Source organism: Sardina pilchardus, chromosome 12 (assembly GCF_963854185.1).
Source record: "Sardina pilchardus chromosome 12, fSarPil1.1, whole genome shotgun sequence".
In the NCBI taxonomy this organism is placed as follows: Eukaryota; Metazoa; Chordata; class Actinopteri; order Clupeiformes; family Clupeidae; genus Sardina; species Sardina pilchardus.
The window spans coordinates 2,378,960-2,396,591 of NC_085005.1; the positions used below are offsets into that span (position 1 = coordinate 2,378,960).

General features: G+C 38.6%; 1 protein-coding gene across 1 annotated transcript; it reads right to left on the minus strand.

Moving 5' to 3' along the window:
• Window positions 1-482: 482 nt before the first annotated feature.
• On the minus strand, window positions 483-13,104 carry LOC134098296 (gamma-aminobutyric acid receptor subunit rho-1-like). Its single transcript, XM_062551327.1, has 10 exons — window positions 12,972-13,104; window positions 9,096-9,143; window positions 8,688-8,794; window positions 4,534-4,601; window positions 3,932-4,155; window positions 2,809-2,891; window positions 2,585-2,725; window positions 2,332-2,484; window positions 1,063-1,259; window positions 483-815 (listed from the first exon to the last, which is right to left on the minus strand). Exons 1-10 carry the CDS (start codon window positions 13,070-13,072, stop codon window positions 483-485), a joined length of 1,455 nt encoding a protein of 484 aa, XP_062407311.1. The 5' UTR covers window positions 13,073-13,104.
• Between the last annotated feature and the right edge of the window lie 4,528 nt (window positions 13,105-17,632).

A 17,632-nucleotide genomic window follows, 5' to 3' on the forward strand; every position in this document is an offset into this window, starting at 1 on the left:
AGCAAGGATAATTAGAATACATCATAAAAGTTTTATTTGTAACTTTTCATTACATAATGAAGTGGATATCACTTATAACAAATGAATAGCTGTACTATTTACCATTCTAATTAAGAATTGACAACAGATACAAAACCATTAGATGCAAACATAGGTTTACAGTAACTATGATTATAGGTGTAAATCATCTTCCCTACCTTTGTTGCAGAATACAATAGATTGGAAAAATAAAAAATCCAGAACTAAACATGTTAAAAACGTCTTTCTGGCCAATATCACAATTATTAAATTGACATCAATCATGCATCTCAGAACCTGTTTTTTGGTTACTGTTTAGGATTGCTTATTGGTGTTGTTTAATGTGGAGTGCCTGATATTGAGCCACATACACTTTCTGTACTCACCCGGTGTTGAAGCATTAAGAGAAATTCCTTGGTGTGCCAACAAGTTCCCATTCCAGTGAACATTATTTTCAAGGGACATTATAAATAGATGGACCAATAAATAATGTTGAAGAGCATGTAAGCCCCAGGAAAGATGACTCGTGAATATTTGTCTATAGCATGTGTGTCGATCCACATGCTGTTGTATGCTCTTGGGTCTCCAGGGTGGTGAGTGTCTTGCTCCCCACTCAGTGCCAGCTGCACCAGAATCCTCTCCCGCTGTACACCGTTCTCCTCTGGTATGCTGTAGCTTCCTGTGGTGTTGATGTCCTCCTGCAGGCCATAGTTTCCTGTTGTGTTGACGTCCATGTCGCTGTAGCTGCTGCTCATCATCATGTGGTCAGGGTGAGTTAGGCCACATGTGCATGGCAGCTGAAAAGAGAGTTGTCACGTAAGCAGTTTCACGTTAACGTTGTATTGGTAGAGATTGTAAAAGAGCACCTGCAGAATAACAGGCCTAGAACATGTGCTCATTTATTTATTTCACCTTTATTTTGCCAGGAAGCTCCCACTGAGCTACAATGTAATGTAGTGTGTAATGGCTTCTTGGAAAAGACTCTGAAGGAGAGAATTGCATTCAGTATGTATGTGCATGCTGTGTCTTATCTTAAACTCTTACCCTTTCTCGTAGTTTTCTCTCTTTCCGTTCTTGCACTGTTGACAGGTAGTTAACAGCTGCATACTCTATCACTGACAGAAATACAAACACAAAGCTGACCCACAGGTAAATGTCCACAGCTTTGATGTAGGAGACCCGAGGCATTGATGCATTCACTCCCGTGATGATGGTGGACATAGTGAGCACTGTGGTGATCCCTGGAATATATGAAATCTACAGTTACTTGGTCAAAGTCATACATTGAGACATACCCAACAGTGGTCACACTTTGATACTCCCCTTATTGACTATCTACAGATGCTCCTATTATTAATCTATCTGTTGACACTCTGTTAACTAAAATGTAGGTTAGGGGTGGGGTTTGGTTGAAGAAATGTTCAGTAAATGTTCAACAACAATTATACACTCTCTTGAATATCATTCTCAATATATATATATATATATATATGTATATGTTATAAGCAGACTATCCAAGTAAAGAGTTAAGCCCTGTTTACATATGCCGATTCACTCATTTCCTGCCATCTCAAAAGTTGAAATTCTTTTCAGAAACCAGTGGTTATTTCACCCGCAATCGCTGAATTACATTAAAGGTGAGCTATGCAATTTTCTTTAGCTTAGTTTGCCTTCACTGATCAGCTTTGAAAGCATTGGAATGGTTACGCTTATTTGACATGTTTAGGGTTGAATAATGGCTGTCTCGCTTCCCCCTAGCGCCTGTGAGCGGAAAAACCACGCTTGCCAGTTTGTGCCTCCGAATCAGTTTAATTTGTCCTTTCTGGTCTTTTGTAAGATGGCAGCAATATGGTGGACTCCAAGGAGGACCCTTTCCCTAAAATCACTTTTCAATATAACCTAGCACATTGACTATCTGTAATATAGCCTACATATATTGTGTATACTACATATACTGTACACACACACACACACACACTGAAATAAGATTTACATTCATTAGAGCTGCAACAGTGTCCCATGCTATCTATATCTCCGATGTCAGTTAGATAGCTACAGATGAATTGAAAGGATGTTCCAGAGTGGGAAATCGTCTTCAACTACAAAAGAATGCTTACTTACTTAAGTTACTGAATATACTCTGTGTGCCACAACCCAACAGCAAAAATATCCCTCTTAGCATTTGATCTGACCTGAATTACCCAACAATCTGGACGACCTGGAAGCTACTGTGGAAGCTACTTCGATGGCCTTTATATACAGTATTTGCACCAAGTGTCAGCTTTACAAAGTTAGGGTGAAAATGAACAATACCTAATGGGACCCTGGCTGGCACAGCCCGCCTATCAATCCAAAAGGACACCCAAGACAGCATGACCATGAGAGTGGCAGGAAAGTAAGTCTGGAGCAGGAAGAAGAAGATGTGGCGTCTCAGAGTAAAGGTGATGTACAGTCGATTGTACCAACCTAAAGGGTAACACCATACATACAAAATCAATATAAACTACATTTGTTTAATACTTTTCTGTGACATCTGATTTCTACTGAAACAGTTGTAGACCAGTACCTGTGCTGCTGTAGAAGGCTAGCTTTGTAGAAGTGTGGAATTTCTGTATGAGAAACTGTGAAACTGAGATTCTCTCATCTGTTTGAAGTGAGTCATTCCCCTTCTTCCAGTAGAGCATTAAGTCATCATCAGTATATGCATCTGCAACAACAAAAATAAACATTCCACTGGAAACGTTTAAATGTAAATTGAAAAAGACAGAAAAAAGTAGTGTGATGACTTACAACTCTCTATTTCAAGCGAGCATGTCTGTGTGTCCAGAGGAAACCGGCTTAGGTCCATACTGCACAAAGCTGTAACTGTGACCCTAGAAAGTCATGTGTGCTTGTTAATTAGGCAGTGGGCATCACATGCATACACTTCAGATAACAACAGGGAGAAGGCTCTAAGGCCCTGGGTCAAGATGTTTGTGAATTTGTTCAAACAGAACAAAATGGACGGAACAGAAATGGATGTTGACCAACTGGATACAAATCATGAGAATCCAGACAGATCCAGAGGTGCAGGAGGATGAGGTATTATCTTTGTACATTAAATGCACAAAATGATGTTTTCACGAACATTTGAGCTAATCCCTATGGGTATTTAACGATAAATTCCAACAGGATCCCCTAAAGTTATAAAACCTTCCTACAATCTGTTTCTACCCAGCAAAGCTCTATCCACACACCCTCATCCTGCTGCAATATGCCACATGGCCAAAACATCTGTATTCATTTGAATTACTGGTGTGTTGAATTACTCAGATGTGTGCACCATGCATGCAGTGTGTTCATGTTAAACAGCATGTGTGATTATTATTATTATTATTATTATTAGGTTCTGTGTTCTGTGTAAAAGGATGTCATCATTACCATCAATGTGTAAGACTTTATTTTACCAGCAACATAGCTTCACTCTGATATTTCAAACTCAAACTATTTCCAATGAAGTATTTCCATATCCAGACAATAGACATATTAGCATTTTCTGAAGGGAAATACTAGTGCTTGCATAGTTGCACTGTTTCTTTTCACATCGGAAAATATGGCTCTAATGAAAAGACATAAGGAGCCAAATGATCCCCTCTCCCGTCAGAGATCAACAAGATGTGGTTTAGTTTTGAGAACACATCTACCCAAGTTTTCTAAATGCTAGCCAAGTTCAGTCTTACACAGTGGACTGGGACATGGAAATGGGCATCATAAATAAAGATGTTGACATTATGCAACAAATGCCTGACGCTTGGCCATGGTAAAATGTACAGTGCATGGTAGCACATTCCGGCCTCAATACTACTTCAGCGGATTATTGGGCAGAGGATTTAAAATCTCAAACTTGCATGGATACTGGCTACTGGGTAGTTACCTCAGGCTGTAGAGAACTTTGCCATCGGGATATACTCTTAGCATTACATTATCAGTGGTAGTGTCATGGGTGAATGACTTCTTAGAATGTACAAAGAACATATCAGGAACCCAGATTTTCTTCACCAGACGACTATCAAAGGTCATGCTCTGGTTTTTGTTGCTGGGAAATGATAAGCGCTCATCTTTCCAGTAGTGTCTCAGGTACAGGGTCATGGTGAAGTCCTGTAGTGGAAATAAATACTGCTTATTGTAAACGTCTAAGCATGTACTGTACTTCACACATTCAACACTGTTGCATCATCTGTAATACTTTGTATATGACCCACTACAACTTGTGAAATACAGTGAATGTATTGATATTTTTTTGAAAAAGGGCCCTACATTCCCCGGTCCCATACAAAGCAGGTAACATTGGACAGTATACTGGGTTATACTACATGCACATATAAGAGAAGGGTGTATCCTCTTATCTAAACTGGGGTAGAGTGCAAATATAGGCTAAGCTAATTTCCTAAAAAGTTGTGTATTCCTTTCAACCTTGCACTCTGCATTGTTTACATCTTCAACATGTGAGGTGGACCTACACATAAAAACTTTTACCATATCAACCTCAGAAATTTTGTCCAGACTCTCAACTTGGACATCCACACCTACAGGGATGGCTGGTCCTGTATACATACAAAATACATTCTGATTAATTTGTCTACTTCTGTCCACAGTTTTTACAAAATATACTGTACATCAATATACAAAACAATTATTTGACTAAATCAAAGTGGATACTTCAAATTTCTGCAGTGTGATTTGACAGCTCAAAAGATAAGCATTGCAGCTGGCCATAGTAAAATGATTCATCCATATGTATGATACTGTATCATTCTGTTCATCCGCATCTAAGAAAATACTTTCCAGGCTCATTTTTAAAAATATTTTGGATTTCATGAGTTGTATCTCCTAGGATACATTGCCATAATTGAGGTATGAAAATAATCAAAATAGTGAACTTTTTCAATTACCTCCGCCAAGGAGGTATATGTTTTCATCGGGGACCAGCATTTGTCTGTCTGTCTGTCTGTCTGTCTTTCTGTTTGTTAGCAAGATAACTCAAAAAGTAATGGATGGATTTCGATGAAATTTTCAGGGAAGGTCGGACATAACCCAAGGAAGAAAGATTACATTTTGGGAGTGATCTGTAATTCCGTGATTTGGGAGTGATCCGTAATTCCGTCGGGATTCCGGAGGCGTTCATGTATTTAGCTTAGTGGTATAATGGCATGGTATTACGGTGGCCCTGAAGTGCAAAACACAACACAAATAAGACAACACAACACAAATAAGACAACACAACACAAAAAGAGAAAACACAACACAAAAAGATACAACACAAAACAAAAAGAGAAAACACGGCCCCGAAGTGCACAACACAACGGCAAATCACACAACACAACACAAAAAGAGACAACACAACACAAAAAGAGAAAACACAACGGCAAATCACACAACACAACACAAAAAGAGAAAACACAACGGCAAATCACACAACACAACACAAAAAGAGACAACACAACACAAATAAGACAACACAACACAATTAGAGAAACCTCGGCCCCGAAGTGCACAACACAACGGCAAATCACACAACACAACACAAAAAGAGACAACACAACACAATTAAGAGACAACACAACGGAATACCTTCGGGCCACATGAATCGTCGCTGGGACACGTACAGGCCTACAGCCCGCAGATTATAGCATGCTGGGTCTTCACATGTCCATAAGAACCCACAGTAATGGAATATCCACGTTGTGTTTTATTCATAATATGTTTGGTGTATAATCCAACTCATACAAAAGCAACAAGTTCGAAACAAATCATCAGAAATCAGGAAGTAAAACAGCTTGTAACTCTGTCGTTCTAGATACCGTCATATACCATATATGGTATTTTTTGTGAGATTCCCCCCTATGGATCCCCCTAGTTACCGTAGTAGCTACCACACATCAGAGCGATGGCTTTGCCCCACATGTCTTTCTGCGACGAGATATTCAAAACCGGAGGAGATTGGGCAAGAGAGCTGTCAAACAGGCTCCCTAGCTTTGAATGACGACAGCACTAGTCAGCCACATGCCTCGTTATTGAAAACCGGATAATGTTGAAGCCAAGGGGTAGACGATTTCAGTGATATGCGAATTTACTTTATAAACCCTAGTAAAGTCCTCGTAACATTCATTAAAAAATTTAAAGAGACATGCAGGCTGAAATAATTCGAAGATTTAATGGTGCATAGGCTACTGACAATAAAACTCTTACACAAGAACCCCTTTGAGTAGAAGCATAATATTGGTGTCAAATGAAAGCTAACATTCTGGAGATTTTTGGGGAGCCTGATTGACAGCTCTCTTGCCCAATCTCCTCCGGTTTTGAATATCTCGTCGCAGAAAGACATGTGGGGCAAAGCCATCGCTCTGATGTGTGGTAGCTACCACGGTAACTAGGGGGATCCATAGGGGGGATCTCACAAAAATTACCATGTATGGTATATGACGGTATCTAGAACGGTGACAGAGTTACAAGCTGTTTTACTTCCTGATTTCTGATGATTTGTTTCGAACTTGTTGCTTTTGTATGAGTTGGATTATACACCAAACATATTATGAATAAAACACAACGTGGATATTCCATTACTGTGGGTTCTTATGGACATGTGAAGACCCAGCATGCTATAATCTGCGGGCTGTAGGCCTGTACGTGTCCCAGCGACGATTCATGTGGCCCGAAGGTATTCCGTTGTGTTGTCTCTTAATTGTGTTGTGTTGTCTCTTTTTGTGTTGTGTTGTGTGATTTGCCGTTGTGTTGTGCACTTCGGGGCCGAGGTTTCTCTAATTGTGTTGTGTTGTCTTATTTGTGTTGTGTTGTCTCTTTTTGTGTTGTGTTGTGTGATTTGCCGTTGTGTTTTCTCTTTTTGTGTTGTGTTGTGTGATTTGCCGTTGTGTTTTCTCTTTTTGTGTTGTGTTGTCTCTTTTTGTGTTGTGTTGTGTGATTCGCCGTTGTGTTGTGCACTTCGGGGCCGTGTTTTCTCTTTTTGTGTTGTGTTGTCTCTTTTTGTGTTGTGTTGTGTGATTTGCCGTTGTGTTGTGCACTTCGAGGCCGTTTTTTCTCTTTTTTGTGTTGTGTTGTCTCTTTTTGTGTTGTGTTGTGCACTTTGGGGCCGTGATTTCTCTCTTTGTGTTGTGTTGTCTTATTTGTGTTGTGTTGTCTTATTTGTGTTGTGTTTTGCACTTCAGGGCCACCGTATGGTATGGCCACGTGGTGGCGATCTGAATAGTTTAGGTTCAAATGTATGACAACCTAGGAAGAACAATGCAGGCGGAGGTCTGCGCTCTCTGAGTGCTTTTCTAGTTCATTTCCTATTTGATACAGAACTGATACATTCTTGCTTTCCTTGATCATTTATGCTATTTTGGATTTAATATGCTTTGATCAAATTCTACTATATGGAGATGATATCTCATTGGGTGCTCTGAATTGACTGGCAATTTGTCAGCATTTTGTGAACATTCTGGTTCACAGCTTTCGGGAGCCATCCATACAAAGAACAGTCACTGTCCACTCAAGTTCCGGAAGTAGCAATCTAATTAACGTTCTCCTTTGAGAATGGATTATATACTGTACTGTACCATAAAATCGTAACTGTCCAAGGCAGACTTAAAAGCTATTTTATACAGTCTATGGTTAAAATGAACTATGACATGATTAAGTGATTGTATGCTCATATAGTAGTTACTTCAGAAAGAAATTTTACAAAAATGAAATGTTTGTGGCAGATTTGCAGCAAATCGGCCAATGTTGGCTGCTAGAGGCAAACTCTACTAGTGGCAAAAGTGCTTGCCAGTGATTTGCCACCACACTTAATGGCGAACTACTGGTGAATTTGCTGAATATTTGCAGCAACATTACCAAAAGTGACTTTTGGAACTTTTGCATATGAACATATGACCTTCCTGCAAATTTGCGGCAACTGTTCACCAAAAACCTGACATTTCTGTAAGGGTATGTGACGTGTCTTCTAGTGCACGTTGCCTGTTTAAGGGTTAATCCCTCATATCAGGATCTACTGTGTATCCCATAATCCCTAACTCTACACAGCCAGTAAAATCCCAGTGCTATTGCCACGGAAACAATAAATATGTGGTTGATTTTGTGCTGATGAACTGAAAGTATACAGAGTAAACTACTGTGAAAAACATGATAACATTTATACGTTTTCTCTGTAAATCTATATGTGTTTTATTTGTCCTCACATTAGGCAAACTAGTAAAACCAGACTACAATGTGTTTCTTATCTTATTTTTTGCAAATGTAAGTTTACCACAGTGTGATAACATATAGGCCTGATATGCTGGAGCATTATTAAATGAAAAATACTTCATTTGAACTCATGAACAATAAACAGGTCAGGACAGGTCAGTGTAAATAGCTGCCTGCTTTGGGTGTTAAAATTCAGATTAGCAAAATCGACGGTTTATTTCTACACTCAAGCAGAGACTGGTCTGTATCATCTGCCTGTTCCCTGACGTTCTAATCCAGGATATGTTATGTAATCAATTCAGAATAGTATAGGAGATAGGCATGCCTTCTGTATATAATAATGATGTGTGCTGCCTGTGGATATCCAGAGGACCTGATGGACGCCATAATGACTGGTCAATAGTCTCCAGAAATTATGACTGTTAAGATTACGAGACTCTTACCTCCGAAACCAGGCCTCATGGTGAAGTCATGGTCATCTATTCGGAGGAGCTGTTCAGATTTTGTCACAGGGAACTTGGTCATATCAGAGCTTCTTTTTAGAACTGGGCTAGCAGGGAAAAGTGTCATGTCACTGACAGTACTAATTTGTGAATACAACTGCTATTTTAAACATGTTGATGAGCTTGTCTCATTCTTTAAGATGAAACATTGCATGGCACTGGGAAAAGGTGGGACAAATACAGTCTGAGGCTGGGCTGAAATTTCTATACCCCCAGTTTTTGGAGGTTTTACCCAAAAGTCAGCCTGGATCAATATTTGGATAAAAAAAAAATGGATCAAACATGATGCTAGTGTGCTTCTGTATATTGAAAAATAAAATGTGGAAAATTGGATCATAAATGGGATACCTGCCAGATGAATGGCCTCTACCTCCAACCCAGGATTCTCTTTTAGATCTGTGAAGAAAAACACTGACTCAGCTTCGTTCTAATAATTATAAAAAAAACAGGAAGTATGATACTCAAGTCTGACTATTCAGGTTTACAATTTTAAAACAATACAATTGTTTTTAAAGGCTTTGGGCTCTTTAAAGTCTTGAGTGGCAGGGCATTCATGTTGCACACACATTTTTGAACTGGTCCCAAAGTCTGTATTTCCCATTGGTTTCCCACTCCCTTTAAACCTTTAATCACATCTTATGAGGCCATAGGATACTGCAAAAACCATACCACACATTATTAGTATTCACTTTACAAGGTCACAAAAGATTACATGCCAGGACTTCTCCAGGTAAAGAAGCTTTATTAGGACCAGATAAAACCAAGCCCATACCATCACAGAATAAGCCTGACATTACAATTTCCTCAATCAAATACTCAACCCGTGATGGAAACGTAACATTAATGATATTCAAGTACTTGTCATTGCACAGTAGAAAAATATACAAGATTGTGTATGCTACCAAAACTAAAGTGCTTCATACTGTATTTGTACAGCTCAACAAATAAATTATGCAACCAAAAAAACTAATTTTAGTTGTCTCCAAGAGCAGTGTATTTACATGTAAAAATGCTGCTGATATTATATGATTTTAGATAAGGATCAAAGCTGATTTTGGTGAATAAATATGAGTGAGCTAACACTGTTACAAGAGAAAAAGGAACAGTCTTCCTCACTTAAACTGATTGATGAACTGATTGATGTTGAAGTTGTTCTCTCCCTGAACAAAGAACTTTGTGCTCATCTAACACAGGTTGATATTCAAACCTGACAGCACTGAAGTGGTCTTTCTGATTTTTATTTTATTTTTTTATTAGAGAAGCCAATGTACTGGGCCCATGATTTGATGTGACAAATGCTTAGACAGCAAGGCACACTGAGACATTCTGAATCCAGAGTCAGTCTCTTCCGAGGATCAGCACTTTAACAAAACAAGACAATCTCTCCTCTTAGACTCCCACGCTTGCACAGACAAAAGACATTAAAAGCTTAGTTCCTATTGTAGCCGATGCTCCTACATGATAAATGTGTAATAGTCAACATGGATGCTGCGGGCAGCAAAGAGCCATTCTGCCCGTCAACAAAGCACCTCTGATCTGATCTATAGGAATACATTTCTAAACAGAGAGATCCAATGAACTATCACTTGAATGTGCTTGTGGAGGACCATTCAGCTAAATGAACCAATTTGAATTTGGAAAGGATCCCATTGATACCAGAGTCTGAACTTCCAGGAGAGTAACCAACAGTGACATGGAATAGATTGGTGCATTACACTTTTACCAAATCGTTTCAGACAAGCAGCAAACACATCTTTCTTGTAAACAAAGATTTACAATACAGTTGTTTACTCGGTTCCAAGGAAAATGCACTTTCCTGTTTTTTTTTGTTTTGTTGTTGTTGGTGATTCAGAAACGGATGTCAAAGGGATCATTTCCAGACGGACCTGTAGAGCAAATTGAAATCTGCTAGGTTCGTCCATGGGTTCACCCAGGATACTAAATGGGTTTACATTCCTCTGAGAAGTAACTAAATCATAACACAACACAACTCATGCAGCATACAGTATAAATCATATAATGAACCGCCATAGTGTGTGTGTGTGTGTGTGTGTGTGCTGTAGTCAAGAATCGTGACATAAGTAAGGGATAATCAACGACGCCGATGCGCCGTGCGTTTCTAGGAAAATAATGCACGTTCGAAGTGGTAGGAAATTTGACCAAGCAGTGGTATAATATGGAATAATGACTTATTGTTGCCTTTTCCTGACCAGTTTGTATGCCTCTGCTTTGCGAAACACGTTCTTTTAATGAAAAAAAGTGTAATTATTCATTTTTAAATACATTTTAAAAAATAATTTTAAAATACAATTTTGTGAAAAACTAGATGCACTGATATCAAATATAACCCATTCAGATTAGTCAAAAGGGTGAGTAACTCAAATGGCAAAGGAACAGTGAACATGCTGCCTAAGGCTGTTTTGCTGTGATCCTCTCTCACTTCCTCTCTTCCTCTCTCTCTCTCTCTCTCTCTCTCTCTCTCTCTCTCTCTCTCTCTCTCTCTCTCTCTCTCTCTCTCTCTCTCTCCCCTCCCCCCAGAGCAATGGGACATGTACAGTGATAGCTGTGCTGTATATAGTTGATCTTCATCCAAACTCTTGTTATTGTTGCCACAGGGACACTGTGACTGTGTGTGACACTCCAGTCACTACAGTTACAGGGAAAAAAATCAATTCTTCCAATTCTGTGAGCTTTCATTGTATGCAAATTCAAGGGTTGACATTTTCGCTTATCTCTGCAAGATGTTTGTATGATTATTTCATTTAACCTTTGTTATAATGGATATACTCAACTACAATTGCACAATTTCTTTCAAGAAATTCATTAAAATCACTCTAATTTTAACTATATTTATTCCAACCATCCTCAGCAAGATCCTAGAAGGACTGATCAAAGCACTCAAAACAATACACAGCTTCAAACGATATATTCAATAGCTCCAATCTCTCCATTTCACATTTCACCTAGAGGTGTAAGTGCACAGAAATCACGGCTCTGTGTGTATACCTCCTTTTTGAAGTCAGGGTTCGATTAATCTTCGGAACAGAAAGCCTGTAGGTATGCTAACCTAAAATTGACTGATAATATTGCTGATGTGCAACAGGGATATATTTTGAAAAGGTGTCAAATGTTTTTTTTATGTTAATTGACTAAACTGATATGATCCACTAGGCCTATGTTTGTGTGGAAACTCAAATGTGACACATAGTCTGCAAGCAAAAAGCCTATTGTTATTTACAAAGACTGCATTTGGGACATTCTACACATCTATTTCAATTTTCAATTTGATTTCACATATAGAGCACCAGAACATTACGTTTCATGGCACTTTACAGAGTGTTAAACATTCAAAAAGAGCCCATGAGTACAGGGGCAAGGAAACATCTCCCTAGAATTGGAGATAGGAAGAAACCTCAGATAGATCCACGACTCAAGGGCCCAACCCATCTGCCTAGGGTCAGTCCCAGTAGAGTTAAGTCATTTGTTGTATCAGAAAGTTCAAATAGTCCAGTGCCAATAGTCCATCTGTATTGAATCTGTGTACCTTTACGCCTACTAGGCAACCAAAACTTTGGAGTAACAAAGGGTTGGAATTCGCCTATTCTGCTACCTTATAAATAAATCAAATGACCCCCACCACGTTCATGCCCTCACACACCTAAATTAGATGTTGCTACAATAATGTGGGTTGGGGATAGCCTATGTCTTATGGGCATTTTACTCATTTTACACACGTCATTAATGGTGCAGGTTTTACTGTCTTCAGTAGAGCAGTAGATACTAGTATTGGGTCCAAGCGGGTTCAAGGGAGCACATTATGGAAATGAGTTAATTATAGGCTACATTGCCCATAGTGTGCTATAAACCAATTGCACAACGATTGTATTCTTTTTAGACATAGGCTACTGCAGAAGAAATGGGTGGGGTGAGGTTCCAATAGAAATCATCAATCAATCAATCAATCATCAAACAAGTTTCCAAGAACACAAACTGCAGGGCAATATTTTCTAACAGGCTATAGCACAGATTATTACTGTGTTTATGGATATGACATGACTTTACTCTAGAATTATACGACATCAAACACGCAGATGATATGTTTTTTGTAGCCTATTATTTAACATCAAGAGTGTGAATGAGATGTGAAAAGTTTCATCACACTTTCTCAATTGCGAATCTGCACATGCTGAGACAATTAGGCTACTTACTTCAGATGCTCTTTACCTGATCTGACTTTGTGTTTGAAGTGGACGTCCCCTCTTCAGATGAGAACACCTGCAGAAAACTCCGAAAAAACAGATGATCAAGAAGGCATCCGGACGCATGGTCCTTTCGCACACAGTGGGATAGGGAGATACCTAATCGACTAACTCTCCGATATAGGCTATGCGTCTCAAATGAAAATTAGTTCACAAACATTTACCACAGCCTAGAACTGAGGGATATCGTTTAAAACATTCTAACATGACCATTTGATCTTTAGCACACAGAGGACGAAACGAAAGGCAACAAATCCTAACGTAAGCTGCCACGCATTTCACCTATTCCGTTCGCGGTAGTCGGAGTACAACACTGACGTGTGTATGGTCGGGAAAAAAACGGTGATGCATTCCGTGCACCCTATCAACTCTGCATTGGCTTTCGATATCTCCATCCGTCTTCAAGACTTGTTGCCTTCTTTCATTTTATTCCATTGGTTTTATAATGTGTTGCCACATTATAGCCATTGCTGTCTGACATCTCCAAATCCTCCAGAAGATACTGGAGATTAGAGTAAAATTATTTTGCTGGTTTTTAAATAAATATATATATATAAAAAAAACAACTGGCCAGTTTCCCTAAGGCTATAAAGTGGCTGATTAGGGTCTGACTGACCTCGTAAAGATGATCATACTTAATAATGGGCTGTGTATGCGGCTGATACCCTGTCTGGATTTCATTTTCAATTATTGAAATTTGTCCATATGAAATAATCAGTTACAGAACTGGTTCTGAGTGAAAGCTGTGATTTCCCTGGAGCAGAGTAGAGGCCAGCACAACCTTACAGCATGTTCAATAATCTTGCATCATCCCTGCGCTCTGTCCCTACACTGGGCTTGGCATGCCGCTGTGTTCTGTTGTTAAATAGGCAAGACCTCATAATGATATTTGTTATAACTATTTTAACAAGCATCATTTTGAAATACATTCAAGTGATAATACAGACAGCATCTGGCGCAAATTCATCTCAGTGAGGCAATGAGGGCGCACACAGGATTGTGTGCACGGCATGGCAGTTCACCCTGTGCCCGACACAAATCACAGATTAACCCATGAAAAGCATAGCATCATTCAAATCCAGCATGTGACATGGGCTTTACCGACATGTGCATGTGGAGCCAGCGGAGCCGTCAGCCTGTCATCACAAACATGCAGGACACAAGAATGAAAAACATCCTTCACACACTTCTTGTGGATTCTGAGGTCTTATTTTAGAGGGAACTTGTTCTTGTTATAGAAGTGTAGCCTACTCATGATCACAACATTATGAAAGACACATTTATGAGGCATATGTTTATGTTTTACTCTTGACATTATTATGTACTCTCTTTTTGGATTACACATTTACATTTCATAACAAAATATTTGCTGTGAGATTAAAGTGTTGGTCACCTAAGAGAGCTCAACACCACAATTCTCAACACATGATCATTTTGTTATAATGTTATAATCAGTGGTGATTTGGAAAAGTCTAGAAAATTGTATCTTGGAAACCCAGTCAGTCATGCACTCTCATTTAGCAACATTTTGTGTGTGCCACTATAGTCCATTAAAAGAACCCAGTGGAAGCGGCAATCCCACAGAATAGTATTTTAGAAGCAAAGCAGATTAACATTTTCAGAGAGCAGAACATGTGCATGCTTGTCTGCATTAGACGATAAAATATGTTAAGATTCTGGCTGATATTATATATTTTTTTCTGGAATGTGATATTTGTTCACACAAGACAGTGTCTGAGGGCAATGCAATTCACGTTTGCAGTTAGCAGTATGCAGTAGGTGACAAGTTAGTGACATGATATTATGTAGTAATATATTAGTAATAATGATGGCTGAATTTTAGGAAATAGGCCTACATAAGGTGTACTATATATAGACTATAAAGTTAAGCTACAGGTTTAAATAGATATCATGATATACAAGATTCCAGCCAGCAGATGGCAACATGGGCAAGGATGACTTATCAGTCATGTAGGCCTAGATGTTTATTTATTTATTTATCTATTTTTATCAGCAATTCAGTCTCCCCGAGACAATGATTACAGTAACACCCAATTCCAATTAAATTTTGAATGATGTTTTCAACTAAAAGAGCATAATGTCTGTTGAATAATATGTACCTTTGGCTGTTCAAATAAACATATTTTAATTATCTGTTTAAGTCATTATGTATCTTCACATTCTCCTTTCAAAACCAAGCTGTATTTTAAATTATATATTTTAAATTATGACAATGATAATTGTGTGTCTTTCAGTTGCAGGAAAGAGTGTATAGTCGATAACATCATATGTGTGGGTGAAATCCTAGATGTAACATGGATTGCTTCAAAGACACTCTATGCCTGAAGATGATAATGTTTCTTTGATCATTGATTCATAAACCAGTTCCTTGAAGGAAGAACACCCACTTGTTGAGAAAACACTTTTGGAAACCCGCCCCTATGTGGGTTGCCATCTCATATTTGACTTTCAATATTCATAGTATGAATGTGCCATCACTGTGAAAATGCATTACACTTCTGCTGACACTCATTGCTTAAATCAACATGCAGAAAAGACTGTTTGTGCCTTAGGATGAGCCTTTGATTTAAAATAAAAGTTAAAACGCAGGTCACATGGCAGCTTATTACCTTTCTTGTTAATATTAAAGTGCAGAGTGCTTTGCCACATTCCTGTGACATTGTGGAATTAAACTGAATTGCAGGCACAATTCAACGTGACTAGTTTAGATTAGTTTGTCCAAGCTGCAAATTCCACACAACTGAAAATGAGTTTTGTGACATTTTATCACATTAACAGTTTCAACAGATACAGTATCTTTACTGGTGAATACTTCCCCTCTTTATGTGCTCTGGTTTTAGAAATAAAATACACTGAGAGGAGTAAACATCTTAACTATAATGACCTCAGAACAACGCTTAAGTCACAATGTCCCTATGGATAGATGGCCCTGCACATCCATCTCTGAGCAAACGTGAATTAGACTTCAGTGACTTATTTTCATGAATATCTTTTACAGCAATAACCATTTCAACATTATTATTAGCATTTTTCTTCTTTTCTGAGCCACTGGACTTCAGTTGTTTGGTGATTTTCTGTTATAGCGTGTACTGAACTGAAAACGTTTAAAAGATCTGGACATTATGACTTTCCTTATGCTGGCAGGATGGCGTCTAGCCATGTCTAACAGAGTGAATGCACCACCACTAAAAACAGTTGTGTTGTTGTATTGACTTCAGTTTGTGAAATAGTTACAGCCTTGGTGTTTTGTGACTCTCAGGGAAAGTCTCAGGAGTCAGCCTCAGTCAGGAATCACAGCGTCTTGTCATCTCTTCGCCTTCATCCTTTATCAGTAAGTCCTGTGTAGAAATATGAGTGATTCATACGGTTCCACTGGCAACAGCGTGGGCCTATACACTGCTGTTTTGGTTGGCTGCAACATGACTGTATTGATTGGAATACGGCTATGCAGATAAATGTTTATTCAAATCACCTGGGCCCAGCCTTCATGGGAATGGAACCACATGTTCTAACTGTGCAAAGGAGATATCTGCGCCAACAGACATCTGTTTGAATAAGTAAACCTGTACCACCCAGAGAGTCCCTGGAATGTATGTATTGCTGAATGTTCAATCTCTGTTGCAAGTACCAAAAGGTCTTTTTGCACTTTTTTGCAACATTAACTGTTTGTAAGCTGACCAACACACAATTCATCTGTCCAAAAAATGTGTCCAAATCATTTATTATGCATGCTCATAACACGCTTCTCTTCAAACACGCCATGTGCTCTAGTTGCATTTATTTGTGTACAAGTTCTGCTTTTAGAAGCATACATTCTTTACTTGTAATGCAGTCACTGGTGGCTCATGTTACACCAGACAGAACATTTCTCCCTGCATGCTGATATGCCCACTGAGGCAAGAGGGAAAACACTGCCACAGTAGCCATGCTGGAAGATACTGGGAGAGCCCATAGGATTCGGTGAAATGAACAAGTATGAGTGAAATGCCCGCACGGCCATGATGAGTTTTATCCTCTATTGCACTGATAAATTGAAAGGGAAAAAAAGATAAAAAAAAAACAAAAAAAACAAACAAACAAATGCTACAACAAGATATAAACAAAATCTAAAGAAAGTCACAGGTAAGGCTGAATGTCATAGTATGTTTGGTGTAATCCCATCTGCATGCCATGCACTAGTCTTTACCTTTGCCTCAAGTCTTAATAAAACCTTTGACAAAACAATTGGCATAGGCATTCAAAAACACTTTTGAGGTTGTTTTACATATTGTTATAGCAGTACAACTTTTTCAGCAAATGTTGTTGTATCCCAGCTGCCATGGTCAAGGATGTTAATACCACATTTCTAAAATACTGTTTTATTAAACAAGAGGCTTGAAATTCATGATGATACATTTCAAGTAAAATGTTATCTATAATATTCTATAATACATGGACCAGCTATACCTGGCATGTGAAATGTCCAACCCTGTAAAACATTACCCCATCATTAAGGTTTAATGGCTTGAAAATCAGTGCATCAACATAGATATAAAAAATCCATGAAAATATGTGAATATGTATACACATACATTACATATAAATAAATAAATATCTATGAACATT

Coding starts and splice junctions, on each gene's coding strand:
- LOC134098296 (XM_062551327.1), bottom strand. CDS start 13,072: ATGCGTCCGGATGCCTTCTTGATCATCTGTTTTTTCGGAGTTTTCTGC. Junction 9,144..12,971: donor CAAACACAAAGTCAGATCAG/GTAAAGAGCATC, acceptor TTTTCTTCACAG/ATCTAAAAGAGAATCCTGGG. Junction 8,795..9,095: donor AGAGGCCATTCATCTGGCAG/GTATCCCATTTA, acceptor TTTCCCTGCTAG/CCCAGTTCTAAAAAGAAGCT.